Source organism: Anomaloglossus baeobatrachus, chromosome 1 (assembly GCF_048569485.1).
Source record: "Anomaloglossus baeobatrachus isolate aAnoBae1 chromosome 1, aAnoBae1.hap1, whole genome shotgun sequence".
NCBI lineage: Eukaryota > Metazoa > Chordata > Amphibia > Anura > Aromobatidae > Anomaloglossus > Anomaloglossus baeobatrachus.
The window spans coordinates 747319673-747334275 of NC_134353.1; the positions used below are offsets into that span (position 1 = coordinate 747319673).

A 14603-nucleotide genomic window follows, 5' to 3' on the forward strand; every position below is an offset into this window, starting at 1 on the left:
GTACTTTCACACTTGCATTTTTTTCCTTCCGTCACAATCCGCCCTTTTGGAAAGCAGCGGAATCCGTTAACTGATTCCGCTGTTTCCCATAGACTTGTATGGATGACGGATTGTGCCAAAAGGACCTGTGTTGCTTCCGCTGGGCGACGCTCCGTTGCTTCCGCCCAGCGGGAGGAACGCAGCATGTAACGTTTTCTTTGAGCAGCGGAATACTCAGGATTTCACTGCGCATGCTCTCTCTGGCTCCCTGCACCCGTAACCAAGATAAATATCAGGTAACCAAGCAAAGTGCTTTGCCTAGTTATACCCAATATTTACCCTGGGTACGTGTGCAGGGAGCCCGACACTTCCCCGCTTGGCTCCGCCCCCTCCCGCACTCCACTCCGCATAAATATATATACGCAACCACACTCACCTGTCCTCAGCGCCATGGCCCCGCTCGGCTACACCCACACCGCACTCCGCCCCCGCACACATTCTCGGCGGCCGAGCGATCAGCTGATCACCAGGCGGCCGCGGCTATTGGGAGCGATCAGCTGATCACCCAGCGGCCGCAGCTATTGGGAGCGATCAGCTGATCACCCGGCGGCCGCGGCTATTGGGAGCGATCAGCTGATCACCCGGCGGTCGCGGCTACTGGGAGCGATCAGCTGATCACCCGGCGGTCGCGGCTACTGGGAGCGATCAGCTGATCACCCGGCGGCCGCGGCTACTGGGAGCGATCAGCTGATCACCCGGCGGCCGCGGCTACTGGGAGCGATCAGCTGATCGTTCAGAATAGTCTGCCGCCGGTAAACTGTAAAAAAAGAAATCAAAACACATTCCGTTGTTTTGCAGCATCCGATGTGCCACTATATGCAACACATCCGTTGCATCCGTCACACAACGCAATGCTACGGATACCGTTCAACGCAAGTGTGAAACTAGCCTAAGACGTTGAAAAAAACACAAGTCACTAAATACCTTGCACCTATAGCAAAAGTTTCGAGTGACATTCACTTGATGTGTAGCCCTAGCATTACAGGCTTTGTAGTGTCAGAAAATGTCACTGTAAGGCCGTGTTCACAAAATGCAATTGCGCTGTGTTTTTTGTTTGCCGCAGTTTTCCAAAATGATTAAAAAGTGGCAATTTTGACGCAAACAGTGAATTATGTGAATATGTCTTCAAATTATAAATCCGCATCATGGAGCAGATTTGTTGTTTCCATCCACTCAGTGAATTAGAGGGTTTACACATGAATTATCCTAGAGACAGAAGAAAGGCGCGTATATGCCTCATACATCCCAGACATTAGCACCCATCCCACCAAGTCAGGTGGCCATAGCACATGGAAACACCTTGTGCCACCTCTCTCATGTCTGATGGACATTAAATGCTGGTAAAAGAAGATTGTGTATAAGGATACTTGTACTCTCATATAGTGTTACTGTCGATTGTTTGTTTTGTAGTAACGTGCCTTACTTTGTTTTTTTTTCCCTTCCTCATAAGGTGCATGCAAAGTTTCGTTATCCTTTCTATTATGAGATGTGTTGGTATGTTTTGGAGAGATATGTTTGCACCTTAACAAAACGTTGCCACCTTAATAAAGAATTTCAGAAGGAGTCAATGCTATTTGGTAAGTGCAGCGCACGCTACCACTTATTACCTGTCTTTATGTTGATTTCAGCATATAACATATTTACTGTATACAAAATGCACACATACAGAATTTGCTGTAAAGTGTAGTGGGTCACACGTCTGTGATAATTGATCCAAAAACGTGATGACAGATTTCACAATTTTCAGATTTATTTTTTTTAAATATTTGGAAAATCCTGTATCTTTTCTTTTACACTTCACATCTTGTTGCTATTTTGTGTTGGTATATCACATTAAAACTGATCAAATTATTTGTTTGTATGTGTAAGGGTCTGTCTGCACGTTGCGTTTTTTTCTTGCATTTTGGCCGCGTTTTAAACTGCACGGTGTCAGTGACAAAATGCATGCAGTTTGCTTCCCCAGTCTGATGAATCAAAATTTCCATCCGCACCTTTTTTTTTTTTTTTTTTTTTTGGCAGTGTTTTTTTTTGACATTTGTCAAAATCTTTGACAAAAAAAGCAGCATGTCACTTCTTCAATGCGTTTTGTTAACATTTCCCACTCATTGACTTCTCAATCTGAAAACGCACTGTCCAAAATGCAATGAAAACGCGTTTTGAGCACGTTCTTTTTGTCAAACGCAGTGTTTACATTTGTCAAAAGTGCAGTTTAGTTGTCAAGCCAGAACGCAGGGTGCAGACATACCCTAAGGCTGCTTTCACACATCCGTTTTTTTTTCAGTGCGGCTCAATCCGGCTCAAAAACCTATGCAACGGATGCGGTGAAAAAACTGGATCCGTTGCATAAGTTTTTCCATGCGGCCCGTCCGTTTTTTGACGGATGCGGCTTGATACTGAGCATGCGCAGTTCAAAAAAACGCATCCGGCGGCCGGATGCGGTTTTGCCGCTGGACACCGCATCTGGCGTCCATAGGCTTGCATTGTAAATCGCGCTGCATCGCACCGGATCCAGCATGATGCGTTTTTTTCGCCACACAAAAAAACGTGCCAGGCAACGTTCCATCCGGCCGCTGCATGGGCTAAATATGCCGCATCTGGCAAAAACCGGACGCAATGCAAGGCCATGCGGTACAATATGGCGCTAATGCAAGTCTATGCGAAAAACCCGCAACCGGCGGCAAAAAAAAAAGCTGTTGCGTTTTTTTCTGCAAAGCGCCGTAGTATGCCGCTCAGCAAAAACTGGATGTGTGAAAGCAGCCTAACTTGGCAAAATAAAAGTGAAATGGTTCACAAGATATGAATACTTTATATGGCCGTGTATAGGGAGAGACCTGTCACTCGAGTGGAGAGACTCTGCCGGTGACCTGCCTCTTGGTCTAGTAGGTTCTCTCTGAAATTGGTGGAAGCCAGCATTTGTAAAATTCCATAAAAAATGAAGTTTAGTGTTCAGATTAAAAACATAAGTGACAAAGAGCAGCAACTACAAAATAACTGAAAATATATAACCATGGTAGACAAAGGATGCACGCCTAATCTGGCATCTGAGCAACTAGTTTGACCAGTGTGGTCCTTAGTCTGAGCCGCTGAAATATCGCAGCGTTTTAGAGTAAAACATACCTGTTTAACATTTTATCAGATGTTATTTGTGGCCTATATATAGAATAGAAAATTAAAGCATACCTGCCTGAAATAACAGCTGTGTCTAATCCAGGTTGCCCTTGATTCGGGCAGCATGAGTCCGCTGTTAGGTCCACAAAAAGTATTAATGTAACCTGAAGGTAAATGTACGGTGCAATATGGCATATAATCTGTAAGAGACCAATGATTTTTTGTATTTCTCAGATTCAGAAAAAAAACACAATACAGAGAGCTTATCCTCAGATTCCTGGTTAGAAATGGAGGAAGAATCTGGTGATGCCCCTATGCTTGAAGAGAAAGATGACCATGGAGACAGAATATCCAAACTATCGAGCGATGAATCCTTAACGCCTAATAGTGCACATTCAGAAGGCAAAGAATTGGTGGAAAAGAGACAAAAAGCTACATTGATGGAATACCTTAAAAGAACTCTGTCTAATGACTCTGAGGAAAGCTCCAAGTCTATTGTCCACAGTGATTTTCCGAAAACTCCTTCAGGATCTCCATCCACGGATGCAGCCTCAAGGTGGACACACCTCACAGAGTTTGAACTAAAAGGCTTAAAAGCTCTTGTGGAAAAACTAGAATCTCTTCCTGAAAATAAGAAGTGTGTCCCAGAGGGAATTGAAAATCCACATGCACTTTTGGAGGACATGAAGGTTGGTAACCAGCAATTATTTTTATTTTTTGTGTGTTTTTCTTTCAGTATTAGCACTGTTAATGCGATATTTCACCCAAATAATCAGATTTTTTGTGGGTGTGTTATTCAAACATTTTCGTCAACTTAAGGGGGCTTTACACGATAGCGATATCGCTAGCAATTTCTAGCGATAGCGACCGTGTAAGTACCCGCCCCCGTCGCGCATGCGATTGTTTGTGATCGCTGCCGTAGCGAACATTATCGCTACGCAGCGTCACACATACTTACCTGGTCGGCAGCGTCGCTGTGACTGCCGAACAATCCCTCCTTCAAGGGGGAGGAACGTTTGGCATCACAGCGACATCACCGCAACGTCACTAAGCGGCCGGCCAATCACAGCAGAGGGGCGGAGATGAGCAGGATGTAACATCCCGCCCACCTCTTCCTTCCTCATTGGGGCCGGCAGCAGGTAAGGAGACGTTCCTCGCTCATGCGATGTCACACATAGCGATGTGTGCTGCCGCATGAGCGATGAACCACAACGCTAAACAACCCTTACCGATTTTTGACTTTGGGACGACCACTCCATGGTGAACGATTTTCACCATTTTTGTGGTCGCCTAAGGTCGCTGGTAAGTATTACACGCTGCGATATCGTTAATGACGCCGGATGTGCGTCACTAACAACTTGACCCCGGCGACCAAACATTAATGATATCGTAGCGTGTAAAGCCCCCTTTAGTCTTTACTAACACTGAGTTATCACCAATCTCTTTTCTGGGTGATACCTTGCTGATTATTGGGTCAGACCACTGGGACCTCTTCTGATCCTGAGAACAGGATTCTAAAAAGCTGGTTCTCTTTGACAGTCCCATAGACAAAGATTGAGGAGGAGGTGGTGGCTCCAGCTGTCGGACCCCACCAGTCATCAAGTTAACACCTACCCTAATTTATAAGCGATCACTTATCATGTGGGGAATAGCCTATAAGATTATTTTAAATAGTTTTCATAAAGGTGGTCTCTTTCTGAGAACAAATGAGCTTTTCTCTTGTTAATGTAACTGTGCTCTGCAATATGTGACATTCACATAGATGTTCAAACAGATTTTCTGTCGCCAGAAATCAGAATCCTGCAAACCTCCTACCTGCCGGCATCCCCGGCACCTCTGTTGTCATTAAATGCTTGTATATCATATTTAATAGAAAATATTTTATTAATTTTAATTTAAGACAGAAATTATTTCAGTGTACATAACCAATAGACATTTCACACTAGTGTCTCTTTTTTATGAGCTTAAACTAAGTTCCTGTACTGTTCATGAGCTTAATATGAAAGGCATGTAATATATGTACTTTGGCTCATGGTAAAATTTGTAGTTTTATATGGTAATCTAAATTCTTTATAGCATTTGTTAAAAATTTCCTGGGATTTTTACAATATATTGGACATTTTGCTGCTACTCTGATCCCTTATTTAATAGTACATATATCAACATAAGCTTCATATGGCCATCAGAATTAAACAAACCACTCAAGCATTGTTTTGTTTTTGGGGGGGTTTGAGTGCTGGAGTGGTGCTTTAAAACAAAGCCCCCTGCCCCCAGTCTTATACTCGCTTTCCGTCGACATCATCCTTTTTCGGCGCCACTCTCGTCCTGCAGCGCCATCTTGTACCTGTAACTTCTGACTGTCCGGGAAGTTATAAGTTGTGTCACAAGCGCTCAATATATGTCTGAGAGCCAAAACGAGGCTCTCTTAGAGTTGTATTGATTTGTGACCTATGAAAACACAGGCGCTGTATGCAGGTCACAAATTGCCGGAGACCGATGGGCGTGATGCTGGAAAAAAATGAAGACTGCATCAGGTGAATATGAGATGGTTCAGGGAACTTACATTTTTAAATCAACACTCAAGCAGTGCAATGAAAGGAAAAAAAAAAAAACGCTCTAATGGTGCTTTCATCCCACTTTTCTTGAAAGGCAGCCCACAGGTCATTGAAGTTCTGGGGTACAGAGTTATGAGCCGCTACAGGGTGGCTCAGCTGATTCCATAGATTTTCTATGGGATTCATGTCTGGAGAAAGTGCAAGACTCCATTTGAGCTACTCCCGTCTCCAACGGATATTCCCTAATGATGCTACCTCAATGAGCTGGAGCATTGTCGTCCATGAAGATGAAATTAGGCCCTTGTTGTTCATGCAGAGGCATAATGACTGGATTAATGATGTTATTCAAGTAGTAGGAGCTTATCACTACCATTCACAAGGTGTAGGGCAGATCTGTATTTGTGAAACACACCTGCCCACAATGTAACACCACACCAATAAAGGCTCATCTGGTGACAACAGTTGCAGATGCATAGCGCTTTCCTTTACATCTCGAACATTGTTGGCGGCCATCAATTCTGCTCAGCGTGAATTGAGTTTCATCAATGAACAGCACTGAGGCCCAATGGTCCCTCGTCCAGCGTAGCTGCTCCCTAGCCCATGCAAGACTGACTCCTGTGCCTGGTGATGTGGTATCAGGTACCCTTGCAGGTTATCTAGCACGCAGGCAACACTGATGTAAAATATTTAAAATGGTCTGATGTGACACTTTGGTGCCTCTCACCTCCCTTAAATGTATCTGGAGTTCTGTGGCATTCATCATCTGGTTCCGAAGGGCATTCTTCTCAATGAAGTGGTCATCTGTGTGGGATGTGGCCAAAGGACGTCCACTTCTATGCCTTTCTGTGACTTTTCCAGTGTGCTTGTATCTCAGTTGCACCCTACTGATGACTCTCTGTGACACTCTAACCTCAGTGGCAACTTCCATCTGAGAACATCCTGCTTGAAGGCTTGCAATGTCAAGATACCTTTGATCAATTGTTAGGTGTCGTTTTGGTCTCATAATGTCAAAATGTGAACAGCATGATTAGGAGGACTGTTTAAATACCAATTCTAATTGAACCCCAAAATTTATTGGGTGATTCATGGATCAAACGCCTATAGTGAATTTCACGATTAAGCTCCTTGTTAGTGAACAGTATATTGTGCAAAAAGTACAGAAACCTTGAACAGTTGGACATGTGCATTCAGAAGTGTAGAGAAGGTCACATTAAGTTCACCTGAAAAAGTTAGAGGGCATGTTAGGATCATTGTGAAATTTCATCTGAAAGCCAAATATCCCTGACTTATGAGTAGTGTATATACATATTTTTCCATACTCTCTCATAAACTTGTGTCCAGTGCTGAACCCCCCCCCCCCAAAAAAAAACACACCCGCTAGCTTAGTGCTTTAATTACGACAGACTTATAAAGCTTGTGTTTATATACCCTGTTTCCCAGAAAATAAGACACTGTCTTATATTTGTTTTTTGCATTGAAAAAAGCACTAGGTCTTATTTTCAGGGGCTGTCTTATTCTCGAGGAGACATGGTTGGGGGAAAGCTTACCCCCCCTATAAAAGCAGACCCCTCCCCCTTCCCAGGATCGTCATACTTGCCAGCCCCTGGCGTCTGTATGGCTCCCAGATCTCCCTGCAATCTCCTAGCAGGTGTGCTGCACGCCTCTTCTGCGTCTGGCCGACACTCACATAGATCACATCATGCTCACTCATACTCATACAGACAACACATCAGATTCCACATCATTCCTCCCAGTGATCTCCCAGCAACTGTGCTCCCCTACATCTGACTGACACTCGCATACATCAGATCTCTCTCACTCACTCTCTCTCCTTTTATATAATTCCTCCCTGTGCTCTCCGGTGGGCTCTCCCAGCAGCTGTGCTGCACACTGTCCTCCTTTGCCTCCTGCTGACACTCACACATCACATCGCATACACGCACACATCCAATCGCATGCACGCACACTCGCACATCCGATCGCATACACTCACACACACTCACGATATCGCACATACCGGTACAATCGTGCGTGCGCACACACTCACAGCATCCGGAGATACCACATGCCTCTGGCCATGTGATCCTCCAGCAGCTCTTGCAGGTCACTGCACTGCACAGTATCGCCGCCGAGAAGCAAGTGATATCGCTGGATGTGATGAGTGTGTGGATGCGATCTGTAGTGTGTGTGTGTGTGTGTGTGTGTGTGTGTGTGTTCCGCCGCAGGACTGTGATGGTTTGGTTGGTGTCAACTATGTATGGCGGCATCCAGGTGAGGAGTACAAAGACAAGTGTCATGCCTACAGTCAAGCATGGTGGTGGTAGGGTCATGGTTTGTACCTCATGAGTGCTGTCGGCTGTGGAGAGCTACAACTCATTGAAGGAACCATGAATGCCAACATGTACTGTAACATGTAGAAGCAGAGTATGATCCTCTCCCTTTGGAAATTTGGAAGCAGGGCAGTATTTCAACATAACTCCAAACACACCTCCAAGATGACCACATCCTTGCCAAAGAAATTGAGGGTAAAGATGCTGAACTGACCAAGCATACAGTCATATGAAAAAGTTTGGGCACCCCTATTAATGTTAACCTTTTTTTTTTTTTTTTTTATAACAATTTGCGTTTTTGCAACAGCTATTTCAGTTTCATATATCTAATAAATGATGGACTCAGTAATATTTCTGAATTGAAGTGAGGTTTATTGTACTAACAGAAAATGTGCAATCTGCATTTAAACTAAATTTGAGAGGTGCATAAGTATGGGCACCTCAACATAATCACATTAATATTTTGTAGATCCTCCTTTTGCAAAAATCACAGCCTCTAGTCTCTTCCTGTAGCTTTTAATGAGTTCCTGGATGAAGGTATATTTGACCATTCCTGTTTACAAAACCATTCCAGTTCAGTTCAGTTTGATGGTCACCGAGCATGGACAGCACCCTTCAAATCATCCCACAGATTTTCAATGATATTCAGGTCTGGGGACTGGGATGGCCATTCCAGAACATTGTATTTGTTCCTCTGCATGAATGCCTGAATAGATTTGGAGCGGTGTTTTGGATCATTGTCTTGCTGAAATATCCATCCCTTGCGTAACTTCAACTTCGTCACTGATTCTTGCACATTATTGTCAAGAATCTGCTGATACTGAGTTGAATCCACGCGACCCTCAACTTTAACAAGATTCCCCGTGCCGGCCTTGGCCACACAGCCCCAAAACATGATGGAACCTCCACCAAATTTTACTGTGGGTAGCAAGTGCTTTTCTTGGAATGCCGTGTTTTTTTGCCTCCATGCATAACTCCTTTTTGTATGACCAAACAACTCAATCTTTGTTTCATCAGTCCACAGGACCTTCTTCCAAAATGTAACTGGCTTGTCCAAATGTACTTTTGCATACCTCAGGCGACTCTGTTTGTGGCATGCTTGCAGAAACTGCTTCTTTCGCATCACTCTCCCATACAGCTTCTCCTTGTGCAACGTGCGCTGTATTGTTGACCGATGCACATTGACACCATCTGCAGCAAGATGATGCTGCAGGTCTTTGGAGGTGGTCTGTGGATTGTCCTCGACTGTTCTCACCATTCTTCTTCTCTGCCTTACTGATATTTTTCTTGGCCTGCCACTTCTGGGCTTAACAAGAACTGTACCTGTGTTCTTCCATTTCCTTACTATGTTCCTCACAGTGGAAACTGACAGTATAAATCTCTGAGACAACTTTTTGTATCCTTCCCCTGAACAACTATGTTGAATAATCGTTGTCAGATCATTTGAGAGTTGTTTTGAGGAGCCCATGATGCCACTCTTCATAGGAGATTCAAATAGGAGAACAACTTGCAAGTGGCCACCTTAAATACCTTTTCTCATGATTGGATACACCTGCCTATGAAGTTCAAAGCTCAATGAGGTTACAAAACCAATTTAGTGCTTTAGTAAGTCAGTAAAAAGTAGTTAGGAGGGTTCAAATCAAGAAATTGATAAGGGTGCCCATACTTTTGCACCTGTCAAATTTTGTTTAAATGCGGATTGCACATTTTCTGTTAGTACAATAAACCTAATTTCAATCCAGAAATATTAATCAGTCCATCAGTTATTAGATATATGAAACTGAAATAGCTGTTGCAAAAACCCAAATTGTTATAAAGAAAAAAGGTTAACATTAATAGGGGTGCCCAAACTTTTTCATATGACTGTATCTTCAGTGTTGTCCTATGAAAAGATATAATAAAATATTTCTTTTTGTGATATATTGTGTATACAGTGATAGTTTTCAGGCACAATTTCAAGGATGCCAAAACTTAACTATTTATTCAAGAAAATTATTGCAATTACACGTATTGTTATACAAGTTTATATCTTTTGTATGTATTGGAACAACACAAAAAAATAACAGAAAAAGGCAAATTGTACTACTTCACACAAAAACCCCAAAATGGGACATACAAAATTGTTGGCACCTTCCAAAATTGTGGGTAAGCAACATTTTCAAGCATGTGATGCTAGTTCACACTGACCTGTGGCAAGCAACAGGTGTGGGCACTATGTAAATCACACCTGAAACCAGATAAAAAGGGAAAGATTTGACAATCTGAGAATTTGAGAACCAAAATTGTTGAAAAATATCATTAATCTCAAGGTTACAAGTCCATCTCCAGAGATCTTGATATTCATTTGTCCACTGTGCACAACATTATTCAAGAAGTTTACAACCCATGGCGCAGTAGCTAATAAACCTGGATGTGGACGGGAGAGAAAAGTTGACAAAAGATTGCAACACAGGATAGTCCAAATGGTGGATAAGCAGCCTTCATTAAGTTGCAGAGAAATTCAAGCTGTCCTGCAGGCTCAAGGTGCATCAGTGTCACAAACTATCGAAAATTTGAATGAAATTAAACGCTATGGCAGGAGACTTGGGAGGACCCAACTTCTGACTGAGACATAAAAAAGCTAAGTATAAAAAAGTATATCATTAAACCAGTAAAACTGCATAACCCATAAAGGGAGGAGAGGGCTTGGGTAGAAAGATGGGTAGAAAGGGGCTTGGCTGAACTCCAGGGACACACAGTGGATGAAAGAACTATTGAACACGTTACCAATTTTTTAAGTAGATATTTTTCTAAAGGTGCTATTGACATGAATTTCTCCCAGATGTCAGTAACAGCCCATCCAGTCTACATAGGCAAATCCAACCATAAAAACCACGAAAAAAAAGAGGGGTGCAAAGTCATGGAAAGTCATTACACCAGCTGAAATCTATCAGTAATTAGAAAGCAATCCTGCCACTTAGTGAAAAATATATCAGCTGGTTCAACTTATGGCCTATAAAAAGGTGTCTCATTACCAAGGTGCCACACAAGAAACCTCTCATGATGGGTTAAACCAGTGAGCTGTCTCAAGACTTTTGCAATCTTTTATAGTTGCAAAACGTACCGATGGCATTGGTTACATTGAGGAATTCTCAACAACGGAAGGTCACAGTGAGCTGTAAGTGATAAAGCTGTAATATCCTTGCTATGTGAATTCTCCCTTCCCCTGCTGTTATTTCTCCATGTTCTGTGTAGGTAACAGGATAAGTAATGTTGTCGGTTGTCATGTTGAAGCTATTGGAAAACATAACCACGTGACTTACTTTGTGTAATCTGAATGTAAAGAAAGTTACAGACTACTGAGAATACACAGAAAAATAACAAGGAAATAATTTGTTTTGTACATATGCCATATAAAGATTTTAAGGCTAGGTCCACAGTACATTTGTGAACGTGCTCAGGCGCATACACTTAGGAGGTATCACCCAACTGGTCAAGTGAGCACAGTCAGGATGGATGGCTGAATCCACCAGCAGGACCAACTGTAAAGCAATGTATGCTGCATACAATACATGTCTTTGCAATGGTTTTCTGTATGGGAAAGTGCAGTCTCCAGGACGTATATTTGCCAGATGAAGGCCAAAAGTAAACACATACTGCCTCTGTATGGTGAATTCTGGCTGTTAAAGCTCCCGACGTACACTATAGGCTCTGTCCACAAACCTAATGTGTGGCTAATCAGAGATATGCATTGTTTTAGGGTTTTCAGGTCATTCCGTATAAATGGATAGGTATTGCTATAGGGATTTAAACCCTTAGTGACCGAACAAAGTTTTCACCTTAATAACCAGGCCAAAATGTTTAAATCTGACCAGTGTCAGATTTATGCGGTAATAACTCTGTACGAAACACTTTAACGAATCCCTGTGATTCCAAGATTTTGCTTTTTCATGAGACATTGTACTTGGTTAGTGGTAAATTTACATCAATATTATTTATCTTTATTTGTAAACATATTGGGATTTTTGGCAAAAAAATTGAGAAAATTCAGATTTAAATGGAATTTAAGGGGCCTACAAATTTGAACCTCCCCAAAAGCAATACTATTTTATAACCGCACCCCTCAAATACTTCAAAACTGCTGTCAGGAAATTATTTAATCTTTTTTTAATTTCTCTAAAATGTTGCATTAGCCCTAATTCACTTTTGCAAGGGATAGAATGGAAAAAATTAACCCCTTAATTTATCCAGTTTCTTCTGAGAGCACTGATACCCCACATGTGATCAGAAAACTCTGTTTGGACAAACGGGATGGCTTAGAGAAGGAGCGACATTTGAATTTTGGAACACAAATTTGGCTGAAATAGATTGCGGGCACCATGTCGAATTTTTATATAGCCCCATAAGGTGCCTAAACAGAAACCCCCCACAACTGACCCCACTGTGGGAAACTAGACCAATCAAAGAATTCATCTAGGGGTGTGTTCAGCATTTTGAACCCATACGCTTCACAGAACTTTTTAAAATGTGCATGTGAAAACTGAAATTATGATTCTTCCCACTAAAATGTTGTTTTAGCCCCACATTTGTAATTTTCACAATGGATAATGGAGAAAACGGACCCTATAGTTTGTTACGTAATATCTCACGAATGCGATGATACCCCATATGTGGTCAAAAACTATTTCTTGAGTACATAGCAGGACATGGAAAGGGAAAAGCACTATTTGTAAATGCCTTGTTGCATTTGCAGAGCCCCTGACATGCCAAAACACCAAAACTCCCCCCACCACCCCAAAAAAATAACAAAATAGACCTACTTTTTTCCACTAAAATACTGTTTTTAGCATCAAATTTATACTTTAAAAAAAGGGTAATAGAAGAAAATTTGACCCCATAATTTGTTATACATTTTCTCCCAAGTACCCCATAAGTGGTCAAAACTGTGTGGGCGCATGCAAGACTTGGGAAAACAAAGAGCACTATTTAATTCTTGAAACGCAAATTTGGACACGCTTACATTTGCAAAGATCCTGAGGTGCCAAAAAAGCAGGAAACGCCCAAAAATGACTCTACTCTACCACATTTACTTTACATTAGCATCATTTTTGTAAACATCATTTTTTTTTGTTAGGACGGTTAAAAGTTAATCAGAAAGTTTTTTCATTTTTCTCACAAAATTTACAAAACCATTTTTCTTCAGGACCACATAACATTTGAAGGGACTTTGAGGGGCCTATGTGACAGAAAATACCCCAAATTGACATAGCCTTAGAATTATGTGCCCACGGGGACATTGTCCTGCGGATATATCCGCAGGACATTCCACAGGAGCTCCCAGAAATCCACAACAGAACTTTCTCTGTTTCAATGCTGCGGATATACAGCGGAATGTCGTGCGGATATGGTGCGGGCATTCTGCATTGAGGATACAGTACCATGGCTTCGGCACTGCATCCTCAATGCAGAAAAAGTGCTGCAGTGATCGGGGTGCTCATACTTACCTCCATCATGCAGCACCTCGCTTTCCGGCGGCCGGGTCACTGTCAGGCAGCGTCTGGTTCACTGTGCTGGAGGTGGGCGGGCCTGAACTAGCTCCGGCTGTCACATGACCGGAGCTCGTGCAGGCCCCTCCCACCTCTTCCTTCCTGTACCTGGCTGGATCCACCGCGCTGCTGCTGCTGCCGCTACATCGGACGGAGAAAGTGATCCGGGTCTCTATCGAGGCAGGTAAGTATATGGGACCCTGCGGAGAAATCCGCAACAATAATTGACATGCTGCAGATTTTTCCACACGAAAATCCGCACTATTTCCGCTGCGGAAAAATCCGCAGCGTGGGCACAGCATTTCCCAAATGCCATAGAAATGGCTGGGGAGTAGCTGTGCTGCAGATTTCTGGAAAATCCGCGGCTTTTCCGCGAGAAATCCGCGGCAAAATCCGCGCATTTTCCGCAGCGTGGGCACATAGCCTAAAAAGTGCACTCCTCAAACTTCTCAAAACCACATCCAAGAACTTTATCAACCCCTCAGGTGCTTCACAGGAACTAAAGCAACATGGAAAGAAAAAATGAATTTTACTTTTTCCCTACAAAAATGATGTTTTGGCTCCAAATTTTGCATTGTCACAAGAATAACACAGTAAATGCACCATACAATTTGTTGTGCAATTTCTCCTGAGTACACAGCCCATATGAGGGGGAAATCTACTGTTTGGGCACACGGCATGGTTCTGAATGGAAGGAGCACTATTCCACTTTTGGAGCCCAAAATTGTTTGGAATAGTTTGTGAACTTCATGTCGCATTACCTGCTTTTTTTTTTCTCCAACATGTAAATTTTTCTTGCGGTAAGGCAAGGCTCACGTCTGTGTTCTGCCGTGACAAATATTGTGCAGCATTTTGTCACTGCATGTGCGTTTCAAAACGCAGCCGAAAAGCTGCGTTTATGGCTGTATTTTGAGTGCAGAATAGATGCAGAATTCATGCGTTCTGGATGCTTGCTCTGACATTGACAAAGTGGGAGAAGCATACAAAACGCACAAAAGAAGTGACATGTTGCTTTTTAGAACGCAGCGCTTCAGCCACAAATTTCA

The 14603-nt window shown here is 42.7% G+C and overlaps 1 protein-coding gene across 8 annotated transcripts in view; it reads left to right on the forward strand.

The window, feature by feature from the left end:
* KDM2B (lysine demethylase 2B) overlaps positions 1–14603 on the forward strand; it is a 244672-nt gene that overhangs the window by 113283 nt on the left and 116786 nt on the right. For all 8 annotated transcript variants that reach the window (XM_075323468.1, XM_075323476.1, XM_075323495.1 and 5 more), the window contains 2 exons: positions 1490–1616; positions 3382–3836. In XM_075323468.1, the coding sequence (XP_075179583.1) occupies positions 1490–1616; positions 3382–3836 (582 nt within the window). The remainder of the gene's footprint in view (positions 1–1489; positions 1617–3381; positions 3837–14603) is intronic.